The 19,210-nt window shown below is 41.3% G+C and overlaps 1 protein-coding gene across 2 annotated transcripts in view; it reads right to left on the reverse strand.

The window, feature by feature from the left end:
- LOC109923996 (cathepsin Z-like) overlaps positions 1 to 524 on the reverse strand; it is a 39,161-nt gene extending 38,637 nt beyond the window's left edge. The window contains exon 1 of one of the 2 annotated variants that reach the window (XM_048595796.1): positions 284 to 524. In XM_048595796.1, the coding sequence (XP_048451753.1) occupies positions 284 to 414 (131 nt within the window). In that variant the 5' untranslated portion in view covers positions 415 to 524. The remainder of the gene's footprint in view (positions 1 to 283) is intronic. The other variant, XM_020524013.2, reaches the window with a different exon arrangement.
- Positions 525 to 19,210: the final 18,686 nt, after the last annotated feature.

A 19,210-nucleotide genomic window follows, 5' to 3' on the forward strand; every position in this document is an offset into this window, starting at 1 on the left:
GACTCCAGAGCTTTGCCCCAAGTGTGATACTGGAACTCTCCCAGCTGCTGACCCCAGCCCCTAAGGTATTAAACACTAAACACAACCACAGCATTCCCCAAAGCGCTCGGCAATGGACTGGCACAAGCGGTGTTAATTTTCTGCAGGTTCCGTGCTGCCAGGGAGTCGGCCTGGGACTCCGCTCTTAGTCCTCACGATGCAGTATTTCAGCCTGGGAAATACTGGCAGCAGATTTTCACTACGACCACACACGCTACATTTTGTTGCTGATCATTTGACTTACTTGATGCTCCGGATTTTCCCGGCTAGCGGTTTGTGACATGGTAGATCAGGGTTAAAGTATCGTTCCCCTGCCCCAAAGGAGCAGGACAAGCAGAGAACCAGGTAGAGAGACAGCCGACCTTGAAACGCCATGGCTTCCTGCTGCCGGGGGAGGGAGTCACATGGGAAAGCGCCAGCTCAGCTGATGGTAGAGAGGAGAACTTTGCAATGAGCACTCACCGAAAGCAGGCCCGAGAGATACAGCTTTCAGCGGCCTGAAATTGAATTAAACCTACTGAAATTAATAGACCGGCACAGCACAGGGGGAGGCCACTCAGCCCATTGTGCCCGTGCTGGCTGTTTGGGAGAGCTTCCAAATTACTCGCAAATAGAAACAAACATTGCCGAAGGAACCCAGCAGGTCTGGCAGAATCCGTGGAGAGAAAACAGAGTGAACGTTTTGGGTCCTGTGACCCCCTCTTCAGAACTGAAAATTTTTCCAAATCATGTTGTGGCTGTACAGGACATCGGTTAGGCTACACTTGGAATACTGTGTGCAATTCTGGTCCCCCTGCTGTAGGAAGGATGTTGAGAAACTTGAAAGGGTTCAGAAAAGTTTTACTAGGATGCTGCGGGGTTTGGAGATTTGTGCTATACCGAGAGGCTGAATAGACTGGGGTTATTTTCCCCGGATCATCACGCTGAGGGTGACCTTATAGAGGTTTATAAAATCATGAGATAGAGTGAATTAGCTAACATCTTTTCCCGAGGATGGGGGGAGTGCAAAACTAGAAGGCGTAGGTTTAAGGTGAGAGGCGAAAGATTTAAAGTGGACCTAAGGGGTAACTTTTTTAATACAGAGGGTGGTGCATGTATGGAATGATCTGCCAGAGGAAGTGGTGGAGGCTGGTACAATGGCAACATTTAAAATGCATCTGGATAGGTATATGAATAGGAAGGGTTTAGAGGGATGTGGGCCAAATGCTGGCAAATGGGACTAGATTAATTTAGGACATCTGGTCGGCATGGACAATTTGGATCTAAGGGTCTGTTTCCGTGCTGTACAATTCTATGATTGTAGTCCCCGTTTCCTGTTCTGTCCCTGCAAATCCTTCCAATATCTATCCAAATTCGCCATGTTAGTTAGGGTGATGGGAGCAGATTCATTCCTTTCAGCCAAATGAATTACCTTTGCCCTCATGTCACCTCATCTCTGCTGGATGTAAAGGCAGTGAGATCCCAGAGGCTAGGCAGCCCTCAGTATTCCTGTGAATATTCGTGCTATGTTCAAGTCAGGACATGGAACATTGGCAAATATTCCACCAAGATGGTGTAATATAACTGAGCCCACCCCTCCTCTCACTGGAGACCCACATGTGCAAACTTTAGCAGCGGGGTTAGTCAATAGTTGATAAGAGCAGCAGCCCCAGCTGTTTATGACCTGTGCTTATATATGCTGCCTATTACAGTTCTACTGTTACCCAGGCTGCATGGAAGATCCAAGATGGTGGCAGACTAGGGGGCCTGAGCCAGGGGCTTATCCACTCCTGTCAGCTATCTTTCTTTTTTACTTCTGCTCTTTTTTGTTTTTTTTTCTTTTTTCTTCTCTTTAACGCCGAGATTGTGGCGGGTGAAGGAGAAGGCATCCAGCGGCAGTGACAGCAAAGCCAGGACAATCTGGACATGGCTCCACCCCAGCCCAGGGTCTCCCATCGAGTGAGCAGTAAGCTCTGGGCTTAATCCCCGGCCCGAACTCGCAGGCTGAGCCGAGGCTCCAGGTCCGCAGCTAGGCCCTGGTGCCTGAAGAGGAGGAAGCATTTGCGAAGGGGACAGACAACAGGTCAGCAGCAGCATCTGGAGGAGCATCGTTTGGGGAACCGGAAGCTTCTCCCAGCCCAGCAACGAGGTAGCTTCCAATGGCGTGGCATGGCGGTTTCGGCCCAGCATGGCGGTCTTCTTTGGTGGAGGCATCCAGCCTGGTGTGGCGTTCTTGTCCTGGCCTGTCCCAGAATGGTGGTCTCATCCCGGAATAGCTTTCTCACCCAGAATGGTGGTCTCGTCCCGGAATAGTGGTCTTGTCCCGGAATGGCTTTCTCACCCCGCTGTGTCTTCAGGATATTCCATCATTCCTTAATCAGCTTTCCCTGAGCCCAGGAGCTGTTAACTAAACAATGATGAACTTTATCTTAATTTTACTTTTTTTAATTATTATGTATGACTTCTGTCATTGATGTAGGCGCTGTGGTGGTGATGAGTTATAAAACTTTTCGCTGTATTGTCCATGTAAAAGTACACGTGATACTAAATTTCCATTCAGTGAATTTCTATTCTAAAATGGGGTGGGGCTGCTTGGATCATTTTACAGCCGAAACAACACAATGGGCTGAGTGGCCTCTTCTTATGCCATAATTTTTTTTCCACATTTTATAAATATTGTAAATATTTAAAAATGCAGAATGTACAGAGATGTGAGGGGGAAACAGGGTGAGTGACCATATGTGACTTGATCCTCTGACAGACAGACAGCATGGAGATGATGGGTCTAACGGCCTTCTTCTGGGTTGTTATCACTCCATTCTATGCCAGTTCCACACAGAATGAAATGCGGGATCCTCCTGGTATTGAATGCGCAATAGCACGTGGGCAGCATGTCTGTCCCCTTGTCCCTACCAAAATAAACTGACTGAGCTCTCTACCATTAACCTGTCATTGTACTGGACACACAATCAGGAAGGCAGCTTGTGCCAATTCCAGTATCACCTCTTACAAATGTTGACCCAGTTGTACACAAACTGAGGCAATTTAGAATCATGATAACTATCATGCTTTTCTCTAATGACAGAAAGCTCAACATCCACGGGGTTCTGAGATTCCTACACACCAAAAGCTACATACCCATGTTTGATAATTGGCCGCTAATGATGGTATCAAAGTTTGGAGATTACATGGGAAACTCACCAGCCACATTAAAGCAAATGTCCCCCAGACCAATGTTCACAAGCTAATACTGTCATCTTTACTTTTAGGTCAAGTAATAGATGGAACGGGTAAGATTCAGCAAGATACTAGAATAATGGAGAGTAAAATACAGAAGTATAAACAAAGTAAGGACTGTCATTAGAAGAAACCAGCAATAAATGACTGAGGTCCAGCTGACAGATTATCAAAGTGAAGACTGCCACAGTTGGCAACAACGTGATACAAGACCATAGACAAAGGAATAGAAACTTTCAGTTAGCCCATTCAGCCTACACTGCTATTTATGATATCATGGCTGATTTCATAATCGTCAAGAGATAGTAGGAACTGCAGATGCTGGAGAATCCGAGACAACAAGGTGCAGGGCTGGATGAACACAGCAGGCCAAGCAGCATCATAGGAGTAGAGAGGCTGATGTTTCGGGCCTAGACCCTTCATCAGAAAAGCGTCAGCCTCTCTGATCTTAATAATCGTCAACTCCACTTTCCTGCCCTTTCCCCATAACACCCGATTCCCTTACAGATTAAAAGTATCTGTCTATCTCAGCCCTGAATATACTTAACAACCCAACTTCAACAGCCCTCTATGACAAATAATTCCACAAATTCAGTACCCTCTTGGAGACGAAATTCCTCATCATCTCTATCTCAAACAGGTGATTCTTTATTCTGAGATTATATCCACTGGCCCTAGACTCTCCCACAAGGGGAAATAACCTTTCTGCATCTACCCTGTCAAGCCCCAGAAGAACTCTATATGTTTCAATAAGGTCTCCTCACATTCTTCTAAACCCTGAGGAGTACAAGTCCAACCTACTCAAACTCTTCTCATAAGAAAATCACTTCATACCCAAGATCAACCTGGTGAACCTTCTCTGGACTGCCTCCACAGTATTCAATGTGTAGTCTTACTAATGGCTTGTGTAGTTTTAACAAGATCTCCCTATTTTTATATTCTTTTTTAAATAAAGGCCAACATTCCATTTGCCTCCCCTATTATCCACTGTACTTGGATGTGAGCTTTTTATGCTTAATGAACACAGGACTCCCAAATCCCTTCGTGCTTTGGGCCATTCCAATTTTGAATAGCACTTTAGCAGAAATAAAATCAAATACCTTTTAAGTGATTTAAAACATCCACTGAGAGAAAGGCTTTATGAACATGAGCATTTTGAAATTCAGCTTGATGAGACAATTAACAATGGTAATACAGCACAATTATTACTTTATATTTGTCATGTTTGACTTGAAAGATACGGTGAAAGATTTTATTTTGTTGTCAGGAGCTACCAGACCAATCAGTGTGTGAAAAAATATTCGAGTTGCTGGATAATTTCAGGGTAATCAGAATTGCTTAAATGGAGGCAGCTGTGTTTCTGTTAGCTCAGGCTGTGCTGCCACCCTGACAGGCAATAGGAGTGGTGTTACATGAATAAAAGTTATAAACAACCAGGAAAGCATAATATTCCTGAACAGTTACTTCAAAAAACAGGGAAGCTTCAGTGCTATAACTGGGGTGACTATAAACTTTGTGAAGTCCAGATTTGCAAATTCACATTTGTTTGACTAGTTGTTTTCAGAAATGATGCTGCTTGACATGAAATTGATTGTTTCATACTGTATCTCATTGACCGTCCCAATGCAGAGGCATTTGAAGAGTTTTTGAACTTCATAAAACACTGTTTTCTGTGTGCAATCCTGCATTCACTGAAAATCTCACTGTCCAGTTATAGCTGATGAAACTTGAATACCATGCGGATGTTTGAACCTGAATCCAAGGAAACAATACAACCGCAATTGAAATGAGTGACAGGACTGCAATATTTCAGAAGTTAATTGAGGTTGGGAAGATTGGGCTAAACAATGGAGTTTCAGACAAATTCCCACCACCGACTGCATTTCTGGATGCAAACATAATGGCTGTTGAATGTGTGAAAGAAAGGATTATTTCTCATTTTTCAACCTTGGAAGAAGACTTTAATATTTACAATCAAAACATAGACATAGATAAATACAATTTAGTTCAGGGTCTATTTAAAACATTTACTACATTGTCGTCCCTTCAGAGGATGTTGGTGTGGTGGTGATATCACAAAACTATTAATCCCAAGGGGGAGGCTAATATTCTAGGGACATGGGTTCAAATCTCACCACGGTAACCAGAGAAATCTAAACTCAATTTTTAATCTGGAACATGAAGTTAGTCTTGATAATAGTGAAATGATCATGGATTGTTGTAAAAACCCATCAAGTTCACTCACGCCCTTTCAGGAGCGAAATCCACTTTCCACACCTGGGCTGACCTACATCTGGCTCCAGACCCACAACAATGAGTTTGGCTGTTAACCTCCCTTTGAAATGGCCTAGCTCAAGAACAACCAGTGGGAAAAATCAGCAACACCCACATCCCATGAAAAAAAGAGTACAGCAGAGGAGTTGTTTGAACTAGTTTGTACCGCTTGCTGAGAATTAGGTTAGTTGAATCTACACCTTTCTAGTTGTGACCATCTGTTGGTGTGAATTGGTAATGGGAGTGTTGCTGCTTTTCCCAACAGCGTACATTATTGAAGCAATGTTTTCTGCTGTGGAAGTATTGAAGGCAATCACAGGTACCATCTGAAAGTAGACAAAGCTTTATGAGTGTCATTACCAAACATCATATTAAGAATAAACACTCAGCACTGTAAGAAGCAGGATGACACGTCTCGCTGATATCAACAGAAAAAATGGGTTTTATTAAATAATTATTCTTCACATGCATTTGGCTGTTGTATAGTTGTATAATTTAGGTAGAATGTCTTTGATTAATAAAACATTTGAAAAGAGGTCCTACAACCAAAAACACATTTTGGAATCATGGACCTACACTTCAAAAAAATTCTCTATAGCTTTGTATAATGGCATAACAAATGTATCCTCTTGATCTGAACATGTATCTCCACTCTTTCTCACACTGTTTTTCCAATCATTGCTGAAAGACTTACTGTTTTCTGCAAGTTTCTCAGGTCAATTATCACAAGAACATCACATGAACGGTAGACTGGGTCCAACATGGGAGTGTGCTTTCAATATCTGAGATTTTTCCAATACACATCCATTTACAACCTGGGTTCTGACTGGTCAGGCATTACATTATTCTATCCTTTTCTTTACCAAGTTAGCCGATGTGAGCCGTTGCTTATAAAATGTTTCCCAGCTCCCTATGGCTAGGTTTTGCTATTGTGTGAATGCCTTTCAAAATCTCTTTGCAAAATGAGCTCAGAGTGAGTTCAATTTAATACAAAAACAACGGCAGTAAAATGCATTTTTCTCATTTATTTACTGCATGCATTTAGGTAATAACTACAACATACAAAATGTTCCAAGGCACTTTCCAAAGCATATCACTAAACTAGTAATCCCAAGGGGGAGGCTAATAATCTGCGGTCATGGGTTCAAATGGGTTTGGAAAAGTTTTTAATGAGGAGGGAAAATGAGGGTGGAAATATTTAGGGAGAGTGTTCCAAAGTATTGCATTTAGGTATTTGAAAGCTCCACCATCAATAATTGGAAAAAAAACATGGAGTTTTCTAGAAGACCAGATTCAGAAAATGGAAAGATGTGGTAGGAGGATGAACTTTATGACTTGAGTGCCTAGTTCTCTGCCCTGCAGTTGTAGCCATATTTTTGAGAAAGCTGTGCAACTCAAACTATTAGTCAATGGGGTTCCAAATTGTGTTGATAAAGTGGAACTTGATGATACTGGCATTTTGAAGTTCAGGAAAAGATAATTCGACCTTTTCTTGTTTCAAATGGCCATTGGTCACCAAAGCTGGATGTTATCTTGGTCCTGATCCAGCCCAATATGTCTTGCAGCCTCAGCTTTAGATATCTTTATTTTTGCCAATATCAATAAGGTGGGAGGAATGCATGTGAGCCTCACCATGAGCATTAGCTTCCTGCTGTACTGGAGATTTGACACCCAGTATGCCTGAAACACAGCATGGCAGCAAGGAGTATTTACACTTTGGGCTTCACGAGAATTGTAGAGTGATACCTTTCACTTATCTTCAACAGATATGTTGCATTGGTAGATTGATAACAGCAAGATCTAATGGGTCAGTCCTCTCACCAATTGACACAAGCCATATCCTTCACGTCTAAGCCAGCTCAGCAAGTAATGACTGAGCCATCCTTCGTGGACAGTGAAGTCCCCAACCCACAGTGCAGTTAGTCTTTGCAGAGAAGTGCCTGTTGTGTGGTAGGTAATGCATGTAAATGAGACACTCTCTAGCTGACTGAAAACTCCAGCCATAACCACTGGGATTGCAGCACATAAATGTTCAGGACAATTATGTCCACTGCATCATTTACTTATAACAGGAACTCAAAAGATGCAGAGATTCAGCAGGTGGCACTACAACACAAGTGATGCTTCATTGTTGTATATTGAACTTAAGGTTGAATGAGAAAAAGCTCCTGTCTATGACCACGAGCACAATCAGAAAATAAGAAGTATCCCTTTACTCACCATTGGCACCATCCAGTCTCCCTAGTAAATCAATTTTCTACAGATCTATCTTTCAAAGCTGATAAGTTACTTTTGCATTGTAATCATAATTACTGAACTATTAATGAACTTTGCAGAGAATCTGATGAGTTCTGCAGACATGTACAATGTATTTTTTTTATATAAATAGAACAGATTGTGATAACATGAAAGCTAATTAATCTAGGCACCCAGTAAGAGTTTGGAGCAGTCAAACTGCACTTTATGTAATTCACTTCTTTCAAACACACAGCTGTAACAATATACAGAGACCTATACTTTACTGTTAAGAGTTCATTCTGAGTTCACTAGCTGTATAAAATTATGTCTATGGGTTCCACCATTGGCAGCAGAGAACCGTAGTTTTCTGACCATCTGTTTTTCCTGTATCTTGATATGCATGCCCAATCACTGGAACATTATCAGGAGCTGCAAAATGGGCATTTGCTCTGTTTCAAATACATTCACAAATAATCCTAAACCCATCCTTTCTTTTTAAGGAAAGAAGAAATAAATTGCATCTACACTGCATTGTTCATGCAGTACAACACCCAAAATACTTCACAACATTAAAGACACTTCAAAATGAATTAATATAGTTAATATGACCTCCAAATTGTACTCATGTGGCTACCACAAACGGGAATAAGACAAATGTTTCTTAGTGAAGTTGCTTGAATAAAATAGGCCAGGGAAACCTCCCCACCCAACCCCATTCTTCCTTAAAATAATGAGCTGAGATCTTTCAGTGTCTGCTGGAAAGTAGGATTAGAACTGGTGATGAGTGCACACTCAATGGGCTGAAGGGCCTTTTTCTGTGCTGTAGACATCTCCGATTCCATGACCTCTGAAAGACCTCTGATAGTGCAGCAGTCCCCCTGTCCAGTGCACTGAGACATCACAATACATTTTCTGTTCAATCCCCTAGGATGCGACATGAACCTACAACTTACTGACTCAAAAGTGAACATGCTACCCACTGAGACGTAACTGGCACCAATAATGTGACACTTAGTTGATTGACCTGCTTGGTACATTAGCATTTTTAAAATTTACTTCCTTTTACTTATTATGGGATGTGAATATTACCGGTAAGGCCAACGTTTATTGACCATAGTCAATGGTCCTTGAGGAGTTTGTGATGACCACTGTAAATACAACTGCGGGTCTTGTGAGATCATTTCAGAGGGCAATGAAGAGATAGCAACATTGCTGGGTCTGGAATCACATTGTCGACCAGTTTGGGCAAGATGGCTGATTTTCCTCCCTAAAGGACAAAAGTGAGCGAAATGGTTTATTGGGTTTATGATCATTGTAATCAATACTTGGTGGCAAATTCTTCTGGAGTTAGAAAGACTCTGCTGATCTTTAAATCTGACAGGACAGACTTGGATTTTGAAGGCACCGTCCCATTTCCAACCGATTCCATTTTTCTGATGGGGGCTGAACAGGTACATATTGCTGTTTTCAAACCCCCACAAGCTGTCGTAAGGGTTTTGACCCACAACGTGGGAACCACAAATTTATGATGTAGATATAATCACATTTAAACGTCAAATATGGTCTGCTTTATTGATCTGAATTTTTAAAAATCTTCCGCTCTTTAAACAAACACCCAAGAAGCTTGGCACCATCCAGGACAAAGTAGCCCTTTTGTTTGGCACCATAGCCACAAACATCCATTCGCTCCACCACCGACACTAATTAGCAGCAGTGCGTACTATCCACAAGATGCACCACAGAAATTCACCATAAAGATCCTTACACAGCACCTTCTAATTCCACAACCACCTCCATCTAGAAGAACAAGGGTAGAAGATACATGGGAACACCACCACCTGCAAGATCAAAAACAAAGTTGCTGGAAAAGCTCAGCAGGTCTGGCAGCATCTGTGAAGGAAAAAACAGAGTTAATGTTTCGGGTCTGGTGACCCTTCCTCAGAATTCCATCCCTCTGTAGGTAGACTGCAGCGGTTCAAGAAGGCAGCTCACCATCATCTTCTCAAGTGCAACTAGGGATGGGCAACAAATGCTGGGCTAGCCAGCGACACCCACATCCCACAAATGAATTAAAAGAAATGAAAATCTGGTTGCATCTTTCAGTGACGGTCAAGAGAATCATTACCGTCCTGTTTAACAGGCCAGTTGGTGTAACATGTACTTCAACTGTTTCAATAGAGTACTTAGTTCATTTTGCCCAAGCGTTAATCATTGCAAATGTTTGGCTGAGCTTCAAACATCACAATTATCTTAACAGAACTTTCTGCACTAACTGTTTGATTGACAGTTTAAAGAGGCTTTTTAAAAAGTATAATCAGAAGTTTATTTTTATTAGCAATTAACCACTTGAAGAGGCAGATGGTGAAACTTGAATTCAATACAATTTCAATGTAATAGAAATAAATATAAAGTGTAAATATACTTAAAAATTAGCCTAATGGTGACCATGTAATAGGTTTATTGTCTTTTTAAAACTGTTCTGATTCACTAATGTTTTTTAAGGAAGAAAATCTGCCATTCTTCCCTACTCTGCCCTATGTGTGATTCTAGATCCACAGTAATGTGAATGACTCTTAATTGCCTTCTGGGCATTGAGGGATGGGCAATAAATTCTACCTCACCAGAAACATCCATATCCCATGCAAGAATTTATAAAACTTTGAAATTTTCATGATTTAAAAAAAAATCAAGTCTGTACAGTGAAATGTTAGAGATCTTGTAGTGCAATGGTAGTGACCCTACTTCTCAGCCAGGAGCTTTGGATTCAAGTCCCATTTAGGCACTTTATGACCAAGGAAGTTGCTTTCATAATACAGACAAATAGGCTGAGTGTAAAATAAAAGCAAATTACTGTGGATGCTGGAATTCTGAAATAAAAACAGAAAATGTTAGAGAGACTCAGCAGGTCTGTGGAGAGGGAAACAGGACAGAAATGTTAACATGTGAGCAAAATGGTTTATTGAAATAGCAATCAACTGGAAGGTCAGGATCATTTATAGGAATAGCATGGACATCTGCTGCAAAGCAGTCACCCAGTCTGTATTCAGTCTCGCCAGGGTAGAGGAGACCACATTGAGAACAGGGAATACAGTAGACTAGATTGAATGAAGTGCAGGTAAAATGCTGCTTCACCTGAAAGGTACTTTTGGGACCTTGGCACAGTGGGGAGGGAGAAAGTGAATGGGCTAGTGTTACATGTTCTGCGATTGCACAGGAGAAGCCACGGTAATTGAAGAAGTATTAGGATTGATGCAAGATCATCCAGTGAAATAATCAGAGCACTCCTAGACTTCAGTTGTTTATTTAAAGAAAATCTATTTGGAGCAAGAAGAATAGTCTACAGATAAATACCTTGCCATGAAGCAATGCATTAACATACTGATATTTATTGGTATATTCATTAAGGTCTGATTTCATGTGTAAGATATGTATGCGGCCAAGAGAAGGCATTCGAAACATTCACATTTGAAAACAAGTTGAGGTAAATTCTACAAGTTAATACTTGTACCAAAGAGCCAGATATTGTCTACTGATTCAAGAGTTGACTGAGAAATATCCTTTTATTAAAAAGTGACTTAGAGATTAAGCACAAATATAATGTATGATGCACTGAAGGAAATCTTACGACAATTTTGGAAAGGCTGTGATGATAATCATTGTCGATTATAAACATTGAAAACCAACATTGTGTGAAATTGTAAAGCCAAGACCTTCCAGAGCACATTGCTGAAAGTCCTGTACACTGTTATTGTAGAATTATAGACAAGAGGAGGTAATTTGGTTCATAGGGCCTGTGCTGTTATCAAATGAACAATAGCACGACTCTCCGTTAACCACAATTTTCTGAATTTTCCTTTCAATATCTTCCTCTTCAATTATATCTAATTCCTTTGTAATGCTGAGATTAACTTGTGATATTGCATTCTTTATTCTAGCGACCCTTGTAAAAAATACTGTTACATGTTTGCTTATTCATCCACTAGCCATCCCTATACAATTGTTTGTTTCATAGGGCAGTTTAATCACATTGTTGTGGGTTTGGAGTCACCTCAGAAACTAACTGGGTGAGGGCAGCAGAATTCTTTCCTTAAAGGAAACTTTCTGTTTCTGTGCTTTTCAAAAGTCTTTTCTGGCTCTTGTACCTTTAATCACTTGTAGTAGTAAAATGCAGCTCTAGACTGGATATCTCCATGGTTTTGCTTAGTGAAACTTGCATTAATACACCCAGGAGATGAACAAAGAACCTTCAGTTTGCCAACTATATTTAAAGTTATTGGAATGACGATTATATTGCTTCCCTATGATTTTTCTCCAGTTATTTGTAAGTGAGAGAACACCTCGTCAGCCTTCATACTAGTTTTCAAACCTAAGACATTTATTAACAAGTGAATATTCACACAGTTTAAACCATTCATGGGTTATATAATGAGTGGATTTAGACAGCTTCCTGCGTGAGGCAGACGAAGCATGTGTTTACCTTTGTTTTCTGGAGCTCACATTTCTTGAAACAGGCCACTCCACCAGCCTGAAGCTTGAGGCTATAGCTATATCTCTAGCTAATGGGACACCACTCAGTATCAAGCAGGGCTGCTCAGGAATCTTCCTGACTCTTACCACCCATAAATGGTGTATTGAAAGGATTTGTAGACTGATAATCAACTGCTTTGTCAACATTATGGATGTATTTTCCCAAGGCCATTAAGTCCTGGGGCTAAAGTTGAACTCAAAGCTTTTATCTCAGAGATTATGAGACCTCCAGCCACGAGACCCCCTCACTCATCAACAGAAGGAGAAAATGTACCAAAGGTTAATGATCTGTGATAGGCACATTGTTTTTATTTCAAAAATATACATTATTCTCAGAATCATCTGCAAGTAAATGCAAATGTTCTAAATCCGTTCTGTACAGTCTTTGCAGGGAATAAAAACAAGCAAAACATTGGAAGTTTGACATTTCTCAGAATTTCTCTACAGATGCCAAATACAAAGGCATTTCTACTTATGCAAGAACCTATTTGTGCCCCAAGTTTGAGTGCGTCCTTCATCATGTAGTCCTGGAATGTGCTAGTCTGCAACACTCAGTCGAGGTCAACCCTTTGTACTGAAGACCAACAGGTTTTGGGCAGTCTAAAGAGTGTCTTTCATTGAGCTGATGGTCTTCCAGATGCAGTCAATGTTTATCTCACTGTATGTCCTGGGCAACAACCCGTAAAGCACAAAATCCTGCATCTTGGAACTGCTTGGGATGAACCTCAACAAAAAACACTGATCTCTCTCCAGACCTTCTTTGCATAGACATATTCCAGAAGGCTTCACCAGTGCTTTCAGGGCAGTGTGCAGTGACACACAGAGACTGGGCATGCATAAAGGATCTGATGGGCAATGCCCTTCTCACATGAGAGGTACAATTAGGAAAATGTACCTGGAACACACTGTAAGTCCCCTATTTTTAAGCTCCTCCACATTCTCCAGGTAGCCATGCTATATATTCCCCTGAAGATTGTTAAATTACATGCAAATATTCACACTACTTCAGTTGATTCTATCTGGCTTGCCCAGAAATCAGGGTGTACAAACAGGCAAAAAAATTGCAGACCAATAAATTTAAATGGTAATCTATACTCCCATATGAAGCTGTTATATGTGCAAGTTTAATGATCTCCTTACAATCTATTGGACACTAATTATAACCTGGTTTCCTATAAAGACCTCAGCTTTCTCAATTTAATGAAGCTGGCAAGGATTGTTCACCCATATCTTTTTATACCCCTTGGCCTGCTGCTGAGAATTAGTCTGGATATTCTACTATCATGGAAATAACCGAGTGCTAAATTTATAATTGAACCAATCACAGAATTTGTGTATATTTAAAAATTGGGATTGAATCTCCTTTCAACCTTGTTTCCAGGGTGATGATAACAACCAATTCCTGGAAAATAATGTAACAAAATAGTTTGAGGCTGTACGCAGTTTCTTTTCAGATCTCGTGCTCTGTGCCTGATTTAAAGGTATAGCTATCAGACCGAAACAAGACACAACTGTTTCATATTCGTTCCTCAAACCTTCCTCTCTTGGCTGGATTCTTTTCAAATCTCTCCTTGGCCTTGTTCATTCCTAATTCTGTAATGTTCTCTAGTCCTACAATTCTCTGAGATAACTGCATTTTTCCAGTTTTAGACTGTTGAACCTATCTGAAGTTTAATTCCTCTGTCATTAACAACTTTGCCTTCATTTGACCAGATCCCAAAGTCAGGAATTCCCTTTCTAAACCTCAACATCTCTCTCTGGTATAGCAAGAGCTGCAGATGCTGGAGTCAGAGATAACAACGTGTGGAGCTAGAGGAACACAACAGGTCAGACAGCAGCAGAGGAGCAGGAGAGTCGAAGTTTTGGGTCTGGACCCTTCATCAGTTCTGAAGAAGGGTTCAGACCCGAAATGTTGACTTTCCTGCTCCTCTGATGCTGTATGACCTGCCGTGTTCCTCCAACTCCACACTTTGTTATCTCTGACTCCAGCTTCTGCAGTTCTTGCTATCTCTGAGGACCTGGAAGAGACCTGCTGCCAATACTCATAGCATACAGGTCCATGGTAAATGCTTGTGCCCTGATGCCCACTAAGGAGAAGTATGGAACTGCTTGGGATGAAGCATGTGGGGAGAAGAATGCCAAGGGAGTGAATGCTGTCTGGACTCCTCTAGGCAATACAAAGCCAGTAAAACTGGGAAATGAATGGACCAGGCATACTGAAGTCCCATTTTTCAGGTATACGGATGAATTGGACCCGTCAATTCCATCTTTAATGATTTTCCTTCTGGAGTATTAGGTCTGTGTTCAATTAGATGTTCTGCAAAATAAAGTCCTGACTGCTTTAACAGTGGCCTGAACAGCCATTGATGAGACCACGCATTGTGGGCATGGGCTTCTCACCCTGGTTCTCTGCACACCCATTTAAGATGATAATATAGGAGCATCAAGATTAATTTTACACCTTAGTGTCTTCCCAATGGATTGTTTCCAGCTCACAGCTCACATTTGAAATGAAACATCTGACGGTCTCAGTGTTGATGTACCTGTTATTTCCACTAGTATCCTGAATGGTGCTGTGGCTTTTCTCATTTTGATTTGTAAGGAATGGAACAGCTGGCAGGGAGTGTGTGGAGTGGCTAACACTACAATCAGGATGAGATTGACTCACCATATATTACAGACATGAACTAAATCAAGAAACACCCCTCAGGGATTTTGGAGCCAGCTAACATTTGTTTGGAGTCTGAAGTTGAATTATACCTCCATTCAACTTGTGTCTGAAACAGCAAACTACTTATTGCTGAAGGTCTGATACATTAAGATAACAAAACCCACAAATTTATTTAATTAACTGAGCAAGTAAAGCAGTGAATTTCACTGAACGTGTCACTGCGTTTTCACTTTGTGAGTGGAAGGAGTGTTTTATACATATCAATCATAAGATTACTTTTATCAAATAATCCCTTGTTTCAAATACTCTGGTATATTGACTCTGGATAATAGGATTTATTTGAAAATAAACTTTGGTTACCACCGTTTAGTGAATGGCTGTGGCAATGACAGTTGAGAAAGGAGGAACATTTACTAGATAGTCTCATGAATGAAGTTTCATTATTTATAGTCGTCTGTTTTGTTGTTTAATATTCTGCCTGGCCAGAGGGAAGGTCACTTGTTTAGTAAATAATGTGGTGGTGGAGGGTTGGGTGGGCGTGTTGGGGCATTGTGTTAATAGGAAATGGGAACAAGTTGGACACAAGAAATTTCAACAATGGCTCACAGGGAAGATAAACATCGGCACAGCTTCCTTGTTGTAATTTCTACGTAATCCTTAAGTAAAACTTGGAGAATAAATTACACATCTCAATACTAAGTGACAATTATTTTGTAACAGCTACATTTGAAAGCAATCCTTTTTAAAATACTGAAGTTCTGTTGTTTATAATAATTCACCACTAGTTTAGCTGAGTTCTCAAACTTGTGGCTCAGCTCAAAACCCCAACGGCCAGTGAGTCAGTAAAGTATAGAATCGAATAACTTGTTTCAGTCTTTCTAGTCGAATGGAGTGTGAACACATCCTCAGTCAGACAGCTGTCACTGTGCTGCAGTGAGCAAACACTGCTGACCCTGACACCTGCCCTGTTACACACACCCAGTGACAGGAGGCCTTAGAGATTGTCTAAAATTACAGAATTGCTTTAGTTGTAGTCACAGATGTTAAAAAAAAAATGAACTGCTTTGCTTTCTTCCCTGTTTGGGAAAGCTCAAAAACTGAGTGTAGGCATTTTCCTAAATAGTGGGGGTGATGCTTTCAATTTAGCAGCAGGGTGGGGTTGAATTGAAAGTCTGATGCCAAGGAATGGTAGAATGTCTGTGACGACTCTGCCCTAACCCTCTTGTTTCCTTGGAACCTTTTCACAGAATTCAAAGCCTGCCTTTTCTTGCCTCATTCAGGTCCATCTCAATCCGTGAGCAGGTAACATTCCAATCAATCCAAATGCACCCAGAACCCCTCCAGGAGTGGGTTCCATTTCGCCCACTTTGAGGGGAGCATTGCCTGTATGGTCACCTATCTTTAACCCCTCATTTTCTTTATCTATGTGCTTCCCGTCAAGAAAACCATCTGCAGACACTGCTGTTTTACAGCAAGGCCAGCACCATCCCTCCATTCAGCTCTCTTGATCTCACAGGCTCCTTATCAGAAATCAAGTCAGAGAGGTGTCATTTAGATAGAAGCTTTGTTTTTATGCTATTAGACATGCTTAATGTTTTCATGCAGTTATAACTTTATAGTGATTTCTTTTGATATAGTTTGTTATGGCAGAATAATCGTTTCAATATTTGTTGTTTTGCTGAGAAAATGGTCATACTACCGAAACCTTTGTACTACCTTCATCAGGACAAAATCACAAGAATACCAAGTCTCAAAAGGAACAACAATTTATACTGCATGCAAAAAGGGTACTGGTTGGTTGGCAGATGGATTCTGATTGGTCAAGGTATCGCCACGGGGAATGACAAATCACAGGTGAACTGGTCAATATTACATTACTGTGGGTGCTTTCTGTGTTACGCTGGCATTCTTACATCCTACAATTAAATTTTAACTTGTTTTGTTTATTCCAAAGCACCGTGAGGTATTCAAGAAATGTGCTATGTAAATGCATAAATTCTCTTTTTCTATTTTTAAAACAATTTTACTTGTACAGCTGGTTTATCCACTGTGTAACAGGTTGACTTTAGATCAATGGTAGTGTTCTTCCCTCTGAGCTGAGAAGGTCACAAATTCAAGCTGCATTCCAGAGCTGTCAGCACACAACCTAGGCTGACTGTCCAGTGCAGGACTGAGGGAGCGTTCGACTGCCATGTGCTGTCTTTCATTTGATGTCCCAGTTTCCTCTCAAATGGTCAGTAAGGACTTTGTGGCATATTTTAAGAAGGCTTGTGGAACTCTCCTTAATGTCCTGGTTAATATTTATCCCTTAAATCAATATCACGGTTGTTAATGAGTTGGCGATTGTAATGTTACTGTGACTACATGAGGATGGGATCTTCCACTAAGCAGTCTACATTCAGGGCCGATGTGGACATGAACATCACTGAAATAACTCCACAGAGACTGGTATCCCATTATTAAATCACCCTTTATTCACACATGGACAGTCCTTGACACTGAGCCAGCTCCCCCAAAGACAACAGGATGTCTGACACAACAAGGTGTAGAGCTGGATGAACACAGCAGGCCAAGCAGCATCAGAGGAGCAGGAAGGCTGATGTTTCGGGCCTAGACCCTTCTTCAGAAATCCTGTTTATATCTGTCAGCCAGGGCTCTGTGATTGGACAGATTAACACACCCAATCAGGGAACTCCTATTCCACTTGGCTGACCTCATTACAAACATTACATTGCACCACCCCCACCTCCAAGTCCAAGGACACAGGCCGGTTCGTTTTTTTTTTGTAGTTCCTCCTGGGTCATTTTAGCACTGGCAGTGCATAATGCACAGCAGCTCGACTCTTGCACCAAGAGTGTCTTGGAAGAAATTCATTCTCTTCTTCAGGTGGCAAAGGAATCAAGGCGGAGACATCTGCCATGTCCATCTCAGATTCCAGTCTTCAATGCTTGATGGAGAGAGAGAATTCATGGATTCCTGAACAGTCAGAAAGGCTGTTGAGGAACCATGCACATTTTGCTCCCACGCTGTTTGCAGGTTTTCAATTTTCATACGGTCTCTTTTGTCAGCTGGAGTCCACAGATGGCAAAAGAGACCATATGGCAGCAACTACAATGGCTTGCTGGCCCGGATCCTGAAGAAAATTTGAACCATTTGCCTGAGGCTTGGCTTTGTTTTGGGGTTTTGATGTGGGCTGACCTACAGTTCCTCTGTTCAGGGTATGGCCTGAGCAAGGCTATGCAATTGCCTTCACTCCAGTTATGTGCCCCAAGCTCAGACGAACTGGTGAGAGTGTCCACTTCCATTGGAATATTCTGCAACTCATATGCCCCACTTTCCACACTTTACAATGATAAAGCCAGTTGTAGTGCCTGTTTAAAGTCCAGTTGGGTTTCAGCTAGTAGGCACTTTTGCATGGTTATGTCATTAATCCCACATACCAAATGGTCTCTCAGCATCTCATTAAGGTTTAAATTAAAGTCACATGCCTCTGCCAGTCATCTTAACATAGTCAAAAATCCTGATATAAATTCCCCTGGTTCTCGAATTTCTGAGTAAAGCTGATACCATCACAGAATTAGAGGAGGCTTTGGGTCATAATATTCCTTAACTAAATCCATCAACTGCTGAAAGGCTAAAGCCTCTGGTGCCTCAGGGAAAGTTAGACTCCTAATAACCGAAAAAGCCATGGGTCCACAAGCTATCCGGAGAATTTCTCATTGCTTTTCACCTGCCTCAATGCCATTTGCCCAGAAAAAAATAATACATTCTTTCCACATACCGGGCCCAGTCTTTGAATGAGGCAAACTTTCCAAATAACAACATGATGCCAGAAATGCTTAGCCCAACACAAAGATGACTATTGCAAGTGAATTTCTTCAGGAGTGCGCTTTGCTCTCATTGCCACTGAAATAACTTCAAAGAGGCCAGTACCCTATCACTGAGTCACTCTTTATTTACACAGGGAAAGCCCTTGACACTGATCCAGCTCCCTCAGAACCAACTCTCAGATTGTACAGAGTCTGACACTGCTGTTTATATCTGTTAGCCAAGGCTCCCTGAGTAGACCAGGTTAACAGCCCCCATCAGGGAACTCATATTCTATGAGGTTTACCTAGCTGACCTCATTACAATCACTACAGTCACTCCTTCTCGAGGCTGCGTCAGCTTTCCTCAAGTAATTATACAGGTGTGAGCTCATTACAAGTCCATAAACAAGGAACGCAGTGAACCCTTTGGTGGGAA

The sequence above is a fragment of the Rhincodon typus genome, chromosome 4 (genome assembly GCF_021869965.1).
Source record: "Rhincodon typus isolate 14 chromosome 4, sRhiTyp1.1, whole genome shotgun sequence".
NCBI classification, from domain to species: Eukaryota; Metazoa; Chordata; class Chondrichthyes; order Orectolobiformes; family Rhincodontidae; genus Rhincodon; species Rhincodon typus.